The 14,268-nt window shown below is 41.2% G+C and overlaps 2 protein-coding genes across 2 annotated transcripts; one reads left to right on the top strand and one right to left on the bottom strand.

Moving 5' to 3' along the window:
• Nucleotides 1–215: 215 nt before the first annotated feature.
• On the bottom strand, nucleotides 216–7,280 carry LOC139288090 (dual specificity protein phosphatase 22-B-like). Its single transcript, XM_070909339.1, has 7 exons — nucleotides 7,260–7,280; nucleotides 7,098–7,131; nucleotides 5,137–5,219; nucleotides 2,605–2,654; nucleotides 2,017–2,091; nucleotides 1,236–1,407; nucleotides 216–439 (listed from the first exon to the last, which is right to left on the bottom strand). Exons 1-7 carry the CDS (start codon nucleotides 7,278–7,280, stop codon nucleotides 299–301), a joined length of 576 nt encoding a protein of 191 aa, XP_070765440.1. The 3' UTR covers nucleotides 216–298.
• A 3,523-nt stretch (nucleotides 7,281–10,803) lies between these two features.
• Nucleotides 10,804–13,760, top strand: bphl (biphenyl hydrolase like). The gene is made up of 7 exons (XM_070909444.1): nucleotides 10,804–10,932; nucleotides 11,797–11,900; nucleotides 12,012–12,178; nucleotides 12,716–12,869; nucleotides 13,000–13,131; nucleotides 13,288–13,411; nucleotides 13,531–13,760. Exons 1-7 carry the CDS (start codon nucleotides 10,859–10,861, stop codon nucleotides 13,619–13,621), a joined length of 846 nt encoding a protein of 281 aa, XP_070765545.1. The 5' UTR covers nucleotides 10,804–10,858; the 3' UTR covers nucleotides 13,622–13,760.
• The last annotated feature ends 508 nt before the right edge of the window (nucleotides 13,761–14,268 follow it).

Below are 14,268 nucleotides of genomic sequence, written 5' to 3'. Positions count from 1 at the left end.
CATATTTCCTTGGTGTCATGCTTGACTGCCCTTGCATGTTGTTTTGACAGTTAGAGGCGAGGACATGACATGACGAGGGGGGGGGGGGGGCGGCTGAGATAGTGAGTAAAAAAATCCCCCCCCCATCACATGACTACTTGGCCATTCTGCAAACATGAAATTCAAGATTTCATATCAATACAGAAAGTGTTTTTTTTCAAACAGCTGGTCTGGTCTTAGTGGGTGTACCGGTCCAAGCAGAAGCCCCCGCAGTCCTCGGCCGAGTCCAGGAGAGACGAGACCGACAGAAGACAGTTTTTCAGGTGCTGCTGGTGCTCAGCGCAGGACCGATGCTGGTCGTTATGGCACTGCTGTTAGATTTCCGAGTTAAAAGGCTTTCCATCTCCTCGTCATCATTGAATGAGTTCTTCCCGTATCGGTCCTTCCACCAGGCCTGATACTGGAGGGGGGGGGGGGAGTAAGAGTGAGTCAGATGAGTTAATGACAGCTGAGACAATCAAAGGCATGGAGGCTGTTTCCAGTAGAGGCTAGAGAGCAGAGAGCATCTGAACCCGCCTCCCAACACACTCTTCGGATGTCCGAATTGTAACTTTCTGAAACCGACAATCAGATAAACGCCCACTTCACTCAGCGTTTGACCAGTTGTGCAGAAGTGGTTTGAACTTTTCTCTCAAACTTTTTTTATGCTCCGAAATTCATTTCAATCTTACCCTGGCTTTTTAGGATGTTATATTTTTAGTTATATACTTATACAGGTGCCACTGGGGGCAGTAGACGAGCCTTGAACAGCAACTGAACACCCCCTGAAAATCTTGTTTTTGATGACCTCCAGTGGTTTCGCTTCTCACTTTGCTGCAGTGATGTGGACGTGTACTCCAGGGCTTCTAAGTACACAGTGACATCACGGTTGGGTGTGGTTATATATCTTTATATTATATAGGGCAGTGAAACGTTTTGGCCGTTACTCTTTAAGCAGCTACTTTGTCGGAAATGCAACACAAGAAGAGCAATAAACTGTTGGCCGAGAGCATTCGTCACGTCACGTTGTTTTAATAAAGAAGACACAATGAATGCTGTCCTCCACATGACTTCCGCATAAAGTCCAGTACGTGTTTGCAGAATTTGAATCCCATGTAGGAAATGGCGGACGCTGCCAGTAAAATGTGAAAAAAAATCCGATATAATGAACTCTTAATGATCCTAACTTTAAGTGAGATCAGATGGGTGTCACTCACTTCTGTCAGTTCTGTGTTTTCAAACTCCTCCAGCTGCCGCAGGAAGCCCAGGTTCGGCCCCGCACACGGCCGAGCCGCCCTAACCGCCGCCAGGGCCTCCACCCAGCCGCGACCCGTCACCGTCATGATGTAGGCCACCACCAGAGTCACACTGCGGGACACTCCTGCGACACTGAGAGCACAGAGCATCGCAGCACGATGCTAGTTGTGCTAATGATCACATATTCAGACTCTCTTGTTTAGTGTACAAAGAAGTGAAACCCCCTTTTTTTCCTCAAGCTGTGGTTAAATGCTTGATATGAGAAGAGATGAAAGGTGATGAAATCTTCAATGAAAGCATTAACTGAACAGTTTGTCCACTCTGGTGACAGTGATGTGGTTGAAAATGAAAATTGGTTAATAAATTATGAGGACTTCCAGTCAGTAAACATCTCGAGGCAAATTCTCCTCATTCTAAACAAAAATCAACTGATATTTATGCTTCTTCCTTTCAACATCCTCAAATGCAAATAGCACCAGTTTCGTACCATTTGCTCCAATGTAAGTATATTAAGACTTAATGGCATCAATTTTTAAATGTAAAAAATAGATGGAGAGTAAATAACGAAGTGCAGTTAAAACAAAAAGGAATATATTCTTTTCAGACATAAGAATGAAAAGTCTTGTTTGATCAGTCAGACTGAAGGATTGTTTCAACATGTGGTTTTTAAGATTAAATACATTCATTAATAAATAAGGAACAAAACAACCAAAAGTATTTAGGTGATTTATTCCCTCTCACCAGTGGACAAGGCAGCCCTCTCCTTTCAGTCGGGACTCGTGGATGAACATGATGCTGTCTCTGAAGTACTGAGTCCTGGTAACATTATCACATCAAACACACTGAATTAAAATGTGCCTCAACAGTTTGATGATACAGAAAATTAAACCACCACGTTTCTTAAGCATCTCTGATTTATTTAACGTATTGTATTTACTTAAATCAACTTAACGAAGTACTGATTAGTTATTCTGCAGTCTTTATTCCATCAGACACTGACAGCAGGACCTGCCCTCCAACCAGACGACTTTGTAGATTGTATGATTTATTGATGTAAACTTTTGGTTTACATGATTCAGTCAGTAATGGGACTGTTAAATAATTTGAATGAGAATACTGTAAATAAATAAAACATGTTCATAAGAAAAGTACATTTTATACAGACATTCTTTACCGTTAAACCGTGAAAATTAAAATGTTCTCTTTTTGTTTTTTTGCATACATCAGACCCAATATTGAAGGACTTTAAAACACAGTGGACCTCATATATATTTATATATATATATATATATATATATATATATATATATATATCATGTAAGTACTCACAGGTTTTGCTTGGAGTGGTCAGCAGCAGATATACACAGGTACGTCATGTCCTGGAGGGCGAAGGGGGGAGAACTTTAGACATTTTCTGCAGATAAACCTGTTGAATTAATGAATGTGCAACAGTTAACAATGTGTAACAAGAGTTTTCATCCTGTCAGGTCATCTGGGTCTGACACACTTCCTGTTTTTCGGTGTATGGGACGGCCCCTGAAACCTTGCCCCTCTGACCCTGCGGGCATGGCAGGTCATGACATAACGATTTTCGCCTGTGTGCATGTGTGTGTGTGTGTGTCTATTTGTGTGTGTTTTTTGTACTGTGCACCTGGCAGCTGATGGTACACGCAGTGGACAGAAACTACCTTGTCCCGTTATGACTGCACGGCTGCAAAAACCCCTGAGCCCTCTGGGACACGTCGAGCTCTGGAAGTGCTCCAGACAGGTTAGCTCGCACACACCAACCACAAAGATGCACCACACACACATAAACGCTGACACATGTGCACGTGTTGAAGGGGCATGTAACTTGTAAATTGCGATTTCTGATAGAAAAAGTCATGTAAACAAATTCGGAGACGTCCTCAAATATCTTTGCACCATCGCTGTTGAACCTCATCGCGACCGTGACTCAGTGATTTGTAAAATCAAACGCAGCATGAATACGATCCCAAACAATCTGCATGCAAATTGTGGGTGCAGAAATTAATTTTCTTCACTTGCAAATGGGCGTTTTGAGGCTCAGATTTCGATCCATAAAACTGACCAGTTTTATTTTGCAGTATGTTAATTAGAGGCACATACTGTACAGTAAATGGCACGGCCGACCTTAGAGACTTGGTGGTTGCAAATTCTACCTTCCTCTCTCAGGAACCATCGTGCTGTCTTCCAAGAAATCAATCAGTCAACAGTTTGACTGTTAGGTATGCAAATAAACAATCCCATCTGGCCATTTGGGCTACGCTGGTAAAACAGACCTGAGTCATCATTACGCCACACAACTCAAAAAGCTGCGTCATCCATATAAATGTGAGAACAATCCTGCAATCAAGATCAAAGATTTGCAGAGCAGCCGGGATTAATGAGCTGCTGAGTGACGGGCAGCACCGGAGTCAGACATAAAGCCCAAAACCTTTAAAAAAGTTTTGGTGGTTGACCAGTTTGGGTAGTGATACTGTAATACAAGTTGCTGTTTCTCTTCAGTGTTCAATGAAACATACATGGTGGACGGAGAAAGTGTACAGAGATCTCTGTGCACTTTTCATGCTCGCTTTCAACAAGAAAAGATGAAAGTTGTGAAAGCGGACACCCAAGATCAAGATTTTCAAAAACAAGTCAAACGGACTCGGACTCGGAGACGGATAGAGGGAGACGTCGCTCTAATAAAATGACAATTAAATTCAAATTCAACGGGTCATTAAGTATTATTCTAAAAGGAACGTCTCCTCTAAATTAAAACTGCTAAATTGAACTTCATTTCTCCAGTTGTACAGAAGGTCTGTTCTTACATCTGTTACCAAATGGAAACCAATGAGAGCAAATTTCTACTTTCAACCTACCAGGTTCTCACAGTAAGATCACCTCTTTCTCTCCCTCTCACACTCACTTGCTCACGTACACTTTCATACACAAATCTCCACGTCTAAATGCAGCCGTGATGAGCCAGAAACCTTTTTAAATGTAGTTCCACTTTCAGGACTTTATGGACTTGAAGCCTCTGAGCTGAAAGCATCTTGTGTGAAGAATATCTTCCAGTATAATCGCCTGCATCTGCCTCGCAGCTGCATCACAGACTGAAAACAACATACACATTTTCAGATATTCACTGGGATCCCAAACAATATTGAGGCATCACAGTCAGTCAGATGACTGCTTACTTGATGAAACTTGGTGAATTCCAGGTCTTGACAGATGCAAGAAAAAAGGACTTTCCGTGCAAAATTGAAAATGAGAACATGTGACTTTCACACCAGTTGAAGTGGTCTGTTTCAACAGCCTTTGATAAAACTCTGACTTTGTGTTAAGGATATTACTTATTTAACTTTTCAAATCACAATGATATCATATAATGAACAGATGATACCTAGGAGGATAACAAGGGTATAATGAAGAGCTCAAACCATTAGATGATAAATCAATCAGTCAATAGATAATTAACAATTCTGATGAAGGATCAGTTGTCTAAGTCAGTTTTTAAGAAATAAAATGCCAAATTAAATGATGCTTCCAGCATCTCAATTGTGATGGACATTTTTCACAATTTCTTTTTTTTTTTTTTTTACATTTTTCAGACTAAACAATTAATCAATTAATTAGCAGATTAATAAATAATGAAAATAATTGTTAGTTGCAGCCCTAATGTAGATATTAAGTCAGAAAAAGGCTTTTTTTCACTTTCAGAACGAGTACTAAGCAGCAGGGACACTGAGGGGGAAAAACAGTGGTGAGTTCAGGGGAGGTTGTGTACTTTAAGGCCGGTTTAATGCTGAGGTAAGAGGGTCACACGGGCCGATGTAAGACACAGAGACGGCAGCTCACCTCTAGGAAGGGTGCAGCTGTGTCATGGATGGACAGGATGTGGGTGATGTTGTGCTGCGCCAACAGCTCCTTATCTCGTGCATCTGCGGGCCGCAAAGAAAACCAAGAAATCTCAAATATTCTTTCCATCCAATCACAGATCAGCCCACGTAAGGTCCAACCTAAATTAAGCATTTTCTACCCAACAACAACACCCCCCCCCCCCCCCCTCCTCTAATGTCTCCCAAGCAAATGTGGCCTTATAGCTTAAAAGTGTTGCTCTTGTTTTGAACTGAAAGAAAAACCGGAAAACCAGTGTTTCTAAAACAGTCCAGCAGCTTGGGCCAAAAGCAAGAAACAGTAATTGTTCTAATCAAATTTTGTTCTTCAAAAGGAAGCCAAATGTTTTCTACCTTGGACAGATGTGTGTTGAGCACTTTTTTCTCATGCTTTGCAAGTTTGCAGGATGCTGATGCCTCTTATACAAGACCAAGATGAGTCTGTACTGAACCCTCCTGCCAGCCAAATCAATTAAACTAACCCCCATGAGAGTTTGTATAAACTGCAAAACAACTGCTTACAATATAAACTGGAAATTAGATAAATATATGAGTACTTAATACAAATCCTTGAGTTACTTGCAGAGGAAACACAATCTGATCATGTGACTTACACTGTAAGCCAGTGACTTGAAGGTCACCAAATGAAACAAGTGTGTTGGTCATGGAGTAAATATTTTTATGGGGTGTCAAGGTGCTGACGCAACATTAAAGCTGGTGACAGAGAACTGTCTTTCTGCTGAGCGCCGACTGGTGACGCTGCCCTGCAAAGCCAAAACACAGTCAACATGTGAAGCTATGTTAGCCGGTTAGAAAGCCTCGGCTAAAGCTAAAGCTAAATGTACTTGTTGATATTTCCCTTGCTTTTACCTCTAAATATCCATTTAGATAAACTAACATCTTCGTAATTCAGTTTCATTCCACATTAATAAAATGATGCAGTTACATGGAATAAAAGCCCAGTTAACGCTAAACTCTTGTTAAAGCTAATGTGAGTAGCTTAGCAGAGTAGCAGTAGGCTAACTGCCATGTCAACTTTTAACACAAACAGAATTTGGTGTGGAAAAGCTACCTATAAAATCACACAGTTAAATCTACGAAGTAATTAATTAATTTAATGTATTTTCTTAATTTATTTTCTTAATAAAACTAGTTAAAACGTACAAGAAAGCTGAGATAACACATGTTGTTGGTAGTTAGCCTTCTGCTTAAGACTGTCTGGATGTTTCTAGGTATTACGTTCTGTGATAGTGATATTTTTTATTTTTTTGCCTTAAAAGGCGTAAAACGAAAGCATTACTCTGCCTGAAAACTTAAACTTAAAAGTGTTTTTTCATTAACTTCACTGCTTCTGTAGTTACTGTTCTACCTGTGTAGCGCAGTACAGGGACACTGTTCACACTGTTTTATTCTTCATCATACTCGCACTTGCTTTCGTACAGAGATAACATGAAGGGTGTCAGATTTCCTATTTGACAGTGGTTCCCTGAACATATCATGCAGCCACCATTTCACGCCTGCACACATTTCTAAAAAGAAAAAATCAATCTAATGATTGCATTTGCTGCTTTATGGAAAGATGTGGAATACAGTTCACAGCAGGGACACCCCCAGCCCACGGGGCACCCCCACCCACACTGCCTTCCTCCAGCTGCTGAAAGAGAGTTACACACCAACCCCCGCACACACACACACACACACACATAGAAGCAAACAACACAGTGTAGTAGCAGTTTTTTTAACATCAAAATACTACTTCAATCATTCTGCTGTACGCTGTGACCTCTCCACTCTATAGAAACTGAGCTCAGTGTAGCATCTCACCACATGCCCCTCCGTATGAGGAACTGAAACATACTCTACTACATTATCCTGAAATTAAATCATATCTTCACTCTAATGACAAGAGGCAGGACAGTTTACCTTTTATATTTCCGAGATAGAGGTCAGGCAGCACCTAAAGGAAGTTAGACACTGAGTCAAAAGAAGAACGCAGAGTCTATAAAAATACAACAAGAATGTATGACAGGACAAGTTTTTAAAAGTTTTAAGGAATCCTTTAGGTGTAGAGATTCGATACTGTACCTTGTTTATTCCATTACCCATGTCAGCCAAAGGTCTCAAGAGAAGCACATCAAGTTTAAGACACAATTTGTTTTTTTTAAACTGGAGCCGTCTCCCAGTCAGTCAGTAGCTGTCACATCGTTTTCAAACCGCCCCTGACGACTTCTTTGTTTGACCCAGGATATCATAAAGACTGCCACGCGTCCGAAGCTCACGCCCTGAGAGCTACATGATTGAGAATATGCTGCTCGGGATGACGTAATGTGACCTTAGCAGTGAAACACCCTGCTTGGATATTTATATTTAGACCAGGAGTGGGTCATGGGACTGTGGATAGGCACATACCAGCCAGACAAAGATGGTTGAGGGCCAGTGGTCAGAGAACAGATCCAACGGCGGGTCACGCCTGGCTATCACTATCTGCTGAGGTGTTATACCGTACAAGGAGAACTTCTCAATGAGGCTCAAAATACATACCACTTGCAATAAAGGTATATGTGACGGAGAAGTTGTCTTAGAACTAAGAATTTCCCCGTTTAGCTTAAAGGCCCTGAAAAACAATCATCTTCTTAGAATGATGATGATGATGAAATGTCCTACATGAACACAACATTGTCTGCCAAAGTTCAACTTTCTGTTATTTCACATGAAAGATTTTCTGTATTTATCTTTTCGTCTGTGCTCTTCTTGCTGGTTTGAAGTGGGCGGGAGGAGGTTGGAAAAAAGGTGAAGTCACAAAGTTCTGTGCAGCAATCAGGATTTTTGCAATATTTGAAATTCAATATTTCAATACCAAAATGCGACTCAGTCATATTGATGTTTGTTTATCATGCCAGGTGGGTTTTTGAATACTACGCAAATAATAAATAATAACTAACAATGTTCTTTCCAAACTTTAACTCTGATTGTTGCACATTTTATGGTGAATATTTTATTTTATAGGAAATAATTCAGATTTTAGACCATGTTTTCAGGAGCTTTAACCTACGTGTCGATGCCAGTAAACTCCGCTACATCTTCAACGCGTGGAGGCGATTCAGATATGTTTTTATTCCTGTACCATGTAGAGGAAGATGTGGAGGAGAATTACAGTTAGTAAATGAATAAGAGGAAAGGTCAGGGGATCACCAAACTCATTAGGATGCATCCTCTGGTCACCATGAAAACTGTACCAAATGTCATGGCAATCAATCTGATAGCTGTCTCGGTATTTTACTCTAAAACAAAAATGTCATTCTGCTGGTGGAGCTGAAGGAAAAGTCGGGGATCATCAAAGTCAGAGGGATTCGTCCCCTGGGGACCATAAACGTCTGCACCAACTTTCATGACAGTCCATCCAACTGCTGCCGATTTATTTCAGTCTGGACCGAAGTGGACCGACCAGCTGACACACTGACATTCAGTTTACTGTTAACATGAAACGGGGGAAAGCAGCAAATCCTCACATTTAACGTTGTTTTATCAGCTTGATACTTCAGGACTTTTTCTAATTTTATGAGAATTTCCTCTGAACTTCATTTTATCTTAGAAGAAGAACCCCCCCATTTATTGTAATGATCTGTGTTGATTCTCAGTGGACATTCACTTGAATCTACTTCAGTCGCTGCATTTCCAGTAAATTCTGTTACATCTTCAACACATCGCTCTGAGGCGATCAGGTATTTTTAGCCCGGCTGTTGTCTTGTCTTGTGTTCCTGTGTGTGGTTCAGTGTGTGGCACAGCTCAGACGCTCTGACAGGCAGAGGAGAGTGGAGGCGTTTACAAAAAGCTGCCTGCCTGTCTGCCTCAGAGAAGTAGGTCTCAAACCCATTGATAAACAGACACATCACTCATTAGACACAAGGGCCCTATTTGAATAGATGGTGTATAAAAGAAAAACACCTTCGTCAGAGCATCACTGTGCGTAGGTGTGTGTCTGTGTGTGTAGAAGGAGGTAGTGGGGGCTGTGCTGCACAGACACTAAAGGATGTGAGATGTTGATGATTAAATTGGCCTTTAAAAAGAGAAAGAGGAAACAATAACTCAGGAGTTACTTTGAGTGTGTTTGTTACACCGAGCAGATAATCCATAGGTGCCATCTGCTACAGCAAAACATCCCCACACTGTCAAGTCCTTACACACAGTTGTCCTGAGGCTGCAACTCGGTTAGTCTATCAAACGCCAGAAAATAATAATGGAAACTGGCCACTGCAACTTCCCAGGCTTGTTTTGTTCCGCCAACAGTCCAAAACCCAAAAGTGTTCAGTTCACGGTGATATAAAACGAAGACGAGCAGTAGATGGAGCCAGAGGACGTTTGTCGTTCTGGCAGACTGAATATCTCTACAACTATTGGATTGCTATTAATTTTTGTCCCCAGAGGACGAATCACACTGACTTTGGCGATCCTCTGACTTCTCCTGTAGCGCCACCATGAGGTTGACTTTTGTGATTTTTTAGTGAAACGTTTAAACGAGTATTTGTATGGAATCTGGTACAGACATTCATGTCCCCATCAGGATGAACTGTAATAACTAAGGACATTCCCGTACTTTGTGTGTGGTGCATCATGATAACACACTAAACTGAGTTTATACTAAACATCAGCATGGTCATTGTGAACATGTTAGCATGTTGATATTAGCATGTGGTATCACAGAGCTGCTGGCAGATACATGGTTATTAAAGTCAGGACCAAAGCGGTGGAGTGATACTCTTTTATGATACCTCATGCCATAAACTCATTTTAGGGAGAATTTCTTATGAACATGATTTTGAACTGATGACATGTTTCAGAAGTACAGTGTTGACTGTACTTTTGATGCAGCACGACGCCTCTAAAATGCCAATTTTGGATTTCTGTTGTGGTTTTATCATAGTTTGTAATGTCAATATATAGAATAACAAACGTTTCTTTCTTTCTGTCTGTGAATGACATTTTGGCAAACACACATTTTGTGTGTGTGTGTGTGTGCATAGCCCATATAAAGTCCCATACTTTCATAGTTTCCTAATTTTTCATAGAAAAGAAGATGCTCTAATTGTACTGTAACTGTACTCACAGGACGTTTCCTGGAAAGGACTAGTTTGGTTTACTAACAACGTGTGAAATGGAGGCAGTGTCATGTTTCCAATAAATCAATTTCACTTATCTGTCTTCTAATCAGTGAACAGCAGATCAGCTGAACATGCAAAATATATATTCCTATATTGAATGAATAATGAATTAATATTCGGGTTTATGGGGAAATTCCTCTGGGAAACAAATGCTTATAAACTCAAACTACATTAACTGTATCATTGTCTCTATTTCCCCTTTTCCAAATAACATACAAGGAAACGTGCTCGTAGAATATTAGGATATCAAGGACATAATGTGTAACTGAGACATTTTACCAGCGTGTCTCATGTGATAACCTTCACGTGAATGCAGCCTTTCGGTTCGGTTTCGTACTTTCGCTTCAACATGTGTGTCAGTAAAGACGGTGATGTGGAAAGTGCCAAACTGACTGCAACTTCCTGGACTCCATCAAAACACATGCAGTGCAGGATTGTTCCGGATTACAGGATCTGCAGTCAGAAAGAGACTTTGTTTAATCTTTAACCACCAGAAGAAAACCTGCACAACAGACCGCCGGAGGAATGGCGTTGATTTCACGTTTCTTTAACTGCAGAGTCGACTTTCAGAGAGCAGCGACAGCCATGCAGCCGTACTGGTAACTGCCGTCTGTGCAAGTTCACATGCACGTTTCTTCCAACGTGGACTTTAGCTGCGGAGTGCTGCAGGTAGAAAACAGGAAATGCCTCCGCTGCTTGAAGCAGTATGTTCGTCCTTTTTGGAGAAAGGTTTGATTTAATTCCACTAGATGGCGCAGTGTGTCCAGGCAGTCTGCACGAAGTTATGTGTTTATAATCTGTAGGGAAACGGATGTTGGGAATTATTGTTATTGTTAGTGGTAGTAGTTCTGTTTTAGTACCAGCTGTCAGTCTAATTATATTTTATGTTTCTGTTCAGCATCCCTACAAAAAATAAATGAAAAGCCATTCAAAAGCATTTATACAATTGAAGTATTAGATCGTCTTGTGAAGGTGATAAACCATTTAAACAGAAATCATATTGATTTATTTTTCATTATTTAGAATAGACAACCCTTTTGATCACAAGTCAGTGTTGAATTAACAGCGTTTGCTATCAGGGTAAAACACCGACAGGATCTTATCCCTCAGGACATTTTGAACAGCTGCACAAAAAGTCCACAAGACTTCAGAAACAGTGAAGTATCAGTATTAAAGTACAGAGGCCCCTTGAACAGCATGAGTCATGTTTAACAGCTGGTCACAATGACCTGGAGCTGCACACAGTGAAGCTGCTACAAGCTGCAGAAACAGAAGCCAGGAAATAGCTGTAACAATGCACACGCTAGAGAAGAAGAATGCAATGTCATACATGAAGTCCATTTGTCCAGTTCTCTTCAAACATGTGCTGCGACCGTCAACTTAAAGCCAATGTGTTTCAATAGAGGGAACTATTCTATCCGACGACCATCACTGCCTCCGTCAACCTGTCTGCTTCCCTGCAGCTCCTCGGTGGCCTCAGGCAGGCAGCGTGTTAATGGAGTGGATCTGTACTGCGAGCAGACAGGCAGAGGGGACCACGCTGTGCTGCTGCTTCCTGGCGCTCTGGGTAAATACAACAACACACGTCTTCTTAACGGTAGAGAAGAGACTGTCAGACACGCACAGCATCTCAGTCTCATGTGAGTACATCCTCCTAAACTTGTCTCCTCTACCACAGGAAGCACTCGGACTGATTTTGGACCTCAGCTGAAGTCTCTGAATAAGGAACGCTTCACAGTAGTGGGCTGGGATCCCCGTGGTTACGGACAATCCCGCCCCCCCAAGAGAGACTTCCCCCCTGACTTCTTTGAGAGGGATGCAAAGGATGCGGTGGATCTGATGAAGGTCTTTTCAGTCTGTTGATCAGTGACGTTTATTACTAATCTGAATGGCATAGTTTACCAGGAAAAAGGAACATGGGGGGTGTAAATCTCAGAGCAGGGAGAAACTGTACGCTTAGTTAAGGAAAACTTTGAAGCAAGATGCTGGCATTCAGAATAAGAGTGGAAAGTTATAATTGTAATTTCAGAATAATAGTGAAAACTCTATAATATCCGTTATAATGCACTGAATTGACAGCACCTCAAAATACCTCTTCCGATCTGCACTTTGTCTTCAGATGAAAAATGCATTGCATTAACAGTCAAATATGACTTGAATAGTGTCTTCTTCATACACTGCTCTGAGTGGCTGATTGTCACTCCATTATGTGCCGCATACGGGAAGCACGTCATAGCTTTTCCTGACACACATGATTAATCCCGATTGCTAAAGGAATGGAAGCTACTTCACCGCTGTATGTTCATTATTTAGTGCATGTGTTGCATTGGACACAATAGACACTTTGTTAGTGATTTAAAGTAATTTTCATTGTATTGGCAGGCGTTGGGCTTTGGCAAGTTCTCTCTGCTTGGGTGGAGTGACGGAGGAATCACTGCTCTGATTGCAGCAGCGAAGAACCCCGACCTGATCAGCAAGATGGTTGTGTGGGGATCCAATGCCTTTATTTCCCAACACGACCTTGAGCTTTACGATGGTACTCCTACTCTACTTTCCATTGTCTTGGGTAACTTCCAGTGTCGTCCTAAACTGTGCGAAATGTGTAGTCTTTCTTAGCTCTGTGTGTGTGTGTGTGTGTGTGCATGGGTTTCTGTGGGAATGCGTAGCGGTGCGTGATGTCTCCAAGTGGAGTGCGAGGATGAGGAAGCCCATGGAGGAGGTGTATGGAGCAGAAGTCTTTGCTGAAACCTGGGAGGCCTGGGTGGATGGGATCACACAATTTAAAGAAAGACCAGAAGGTACTGATCTATAATTACTGTGAGTTTGTAGTGTTTTATAGACAATATGTAGTAAGACTGCCACAGAATCTCTACTTCTTTTATACACAAGGAACATTTGGCGAAATACATTTGAGATGCTCCTTAATTTTGTTCTACTAAATGTCCTCTGGTCAGGGAGTATCTGCATGGAGCTTCTGCCCCAAATCAGCTGTCCAACCCTCATCATCCATGGAGAGAAAGACCCCATGGTGCCCAGCATCCACCCACAGTGCCTCCTCAAACACATCAAGGGAGCGCGGTGAGACCACACACACACACACACACACACACACACACACACACACATACAATTAAACAACAATATTACAATGACACATGTGACATGTGTATAAGCCCCTGTTTTTGTCTCATATCTAGATTACACCTGATGCCAGAGGGCAAACACAACCTCCACCTGAGATATGCTGATGAATTCAACAACCTGGTGGAAGACTTTCTGGAAGATTGACACCGTGAAATAATGACATTTTGTCATTTTGTGGAGAAGAACCAGGCTGACTAATAGCTCATTGCAAATATTCACACTAAGAGACTTAATTTTGTCAATTATTCAACTTCTGTACTGTATATTGTACTTTAAAATTTCAATGTAATTTTTTTTGTAGAATTAAATAGCCTATTTTATGCAGCAAGTGGGTGACTTATTTCTCACATTATGTAACTCTGTTCTGCTGTAATTGTGGCTAATACAAGGCTAAGGTAACAGTGAAATGATTAGCTGCAACATTAGCTGCTAGCTCTGTCAGTCACGGTGTCTGTAGCTGCTGACTGAGACTGACCATCACTAATCTGAAGTTAAGATGTTGTAACGTGTCAATAACGTGAACTAGTTGTTAAATGTGTCCCCCACAAAGCACTTAAATTAAGTAATGAAAAGGCAGGAACATTAGCTGCTCAATTGATTACTAAGACTAATGTTAACGATTTCACATTTAAAATCATTCATTAGCATTTAAAAATCCATTACTCACAATTTATAAGCCCTTTATTAAAGTGGTGCCTACTGTTACGGTACATGTTAATTTATATTTAATGTTTAATCGACACAGAACAGTAAATATGGGGTCTTTTTATTGTAGTTCAACATCACATCGA

Source organism: Enoplosus armatus, chromosome 7 (assembly GCF_043641665.1).
Source record: "Enoplosus armatus isolate fEnoArm2 chromosome 7, fEnoArm2.hap1, whole genome shotgun sequence".
NCBI classification, from domain to species: Eukaryota; Metazoa; Chordata; class Actinopteri; order Centrarchiformes; family Enoplosidae; genus Enoplosus; species Enoplosus armatus.
This window is presented reverse-complemented; position numbering and strand designations above follow the sequence as displayed.

Bases quoted from the DNA above. Each gene is read 5' to 3' on its own strand.
- LOC139288090 (XM_070909339.1), bottom strand. From the start codon at position 7,280: ATGGGTAATGGAATAAACAAG. The intron at 5,220-7,097 runs GTAAACTGTCCT...TGCGGCCCGCAG, and splicing joins CTATCTCGGAAATATAAAAG to ATGCACGAGATAAGGAGCTG. The intron at 1,408-2,016 runs GTGAGAGGGAAT...CTGTGCTCTCAG, and splicing joins GAGGGCTGCCTTGTCCACTG to TGTCGCAGGAGTGTCCCGCA.
- bphl (XM_070909444.1), top strand. From the start codon at position 10,859: ATGGCGTTGATTTCACGTTTCTTTAACTGCAGAGTCGACTTTCAGAGA. The intron at 12,179-12,715 runs GTCTTTTCAGTC...TTGTATTGGCAG, and splicing joins ATGCGGTGGATCTGATGAAG to GCGTTGGGCTTTGGCAAGTT. The intron at 13,412-13,530 runs GTGAGACCACAC...TCTCATATCTAG, and splicing joins AAACACATCAAGGGAGCGCG to ATTACACCTGATGCCAGAGG.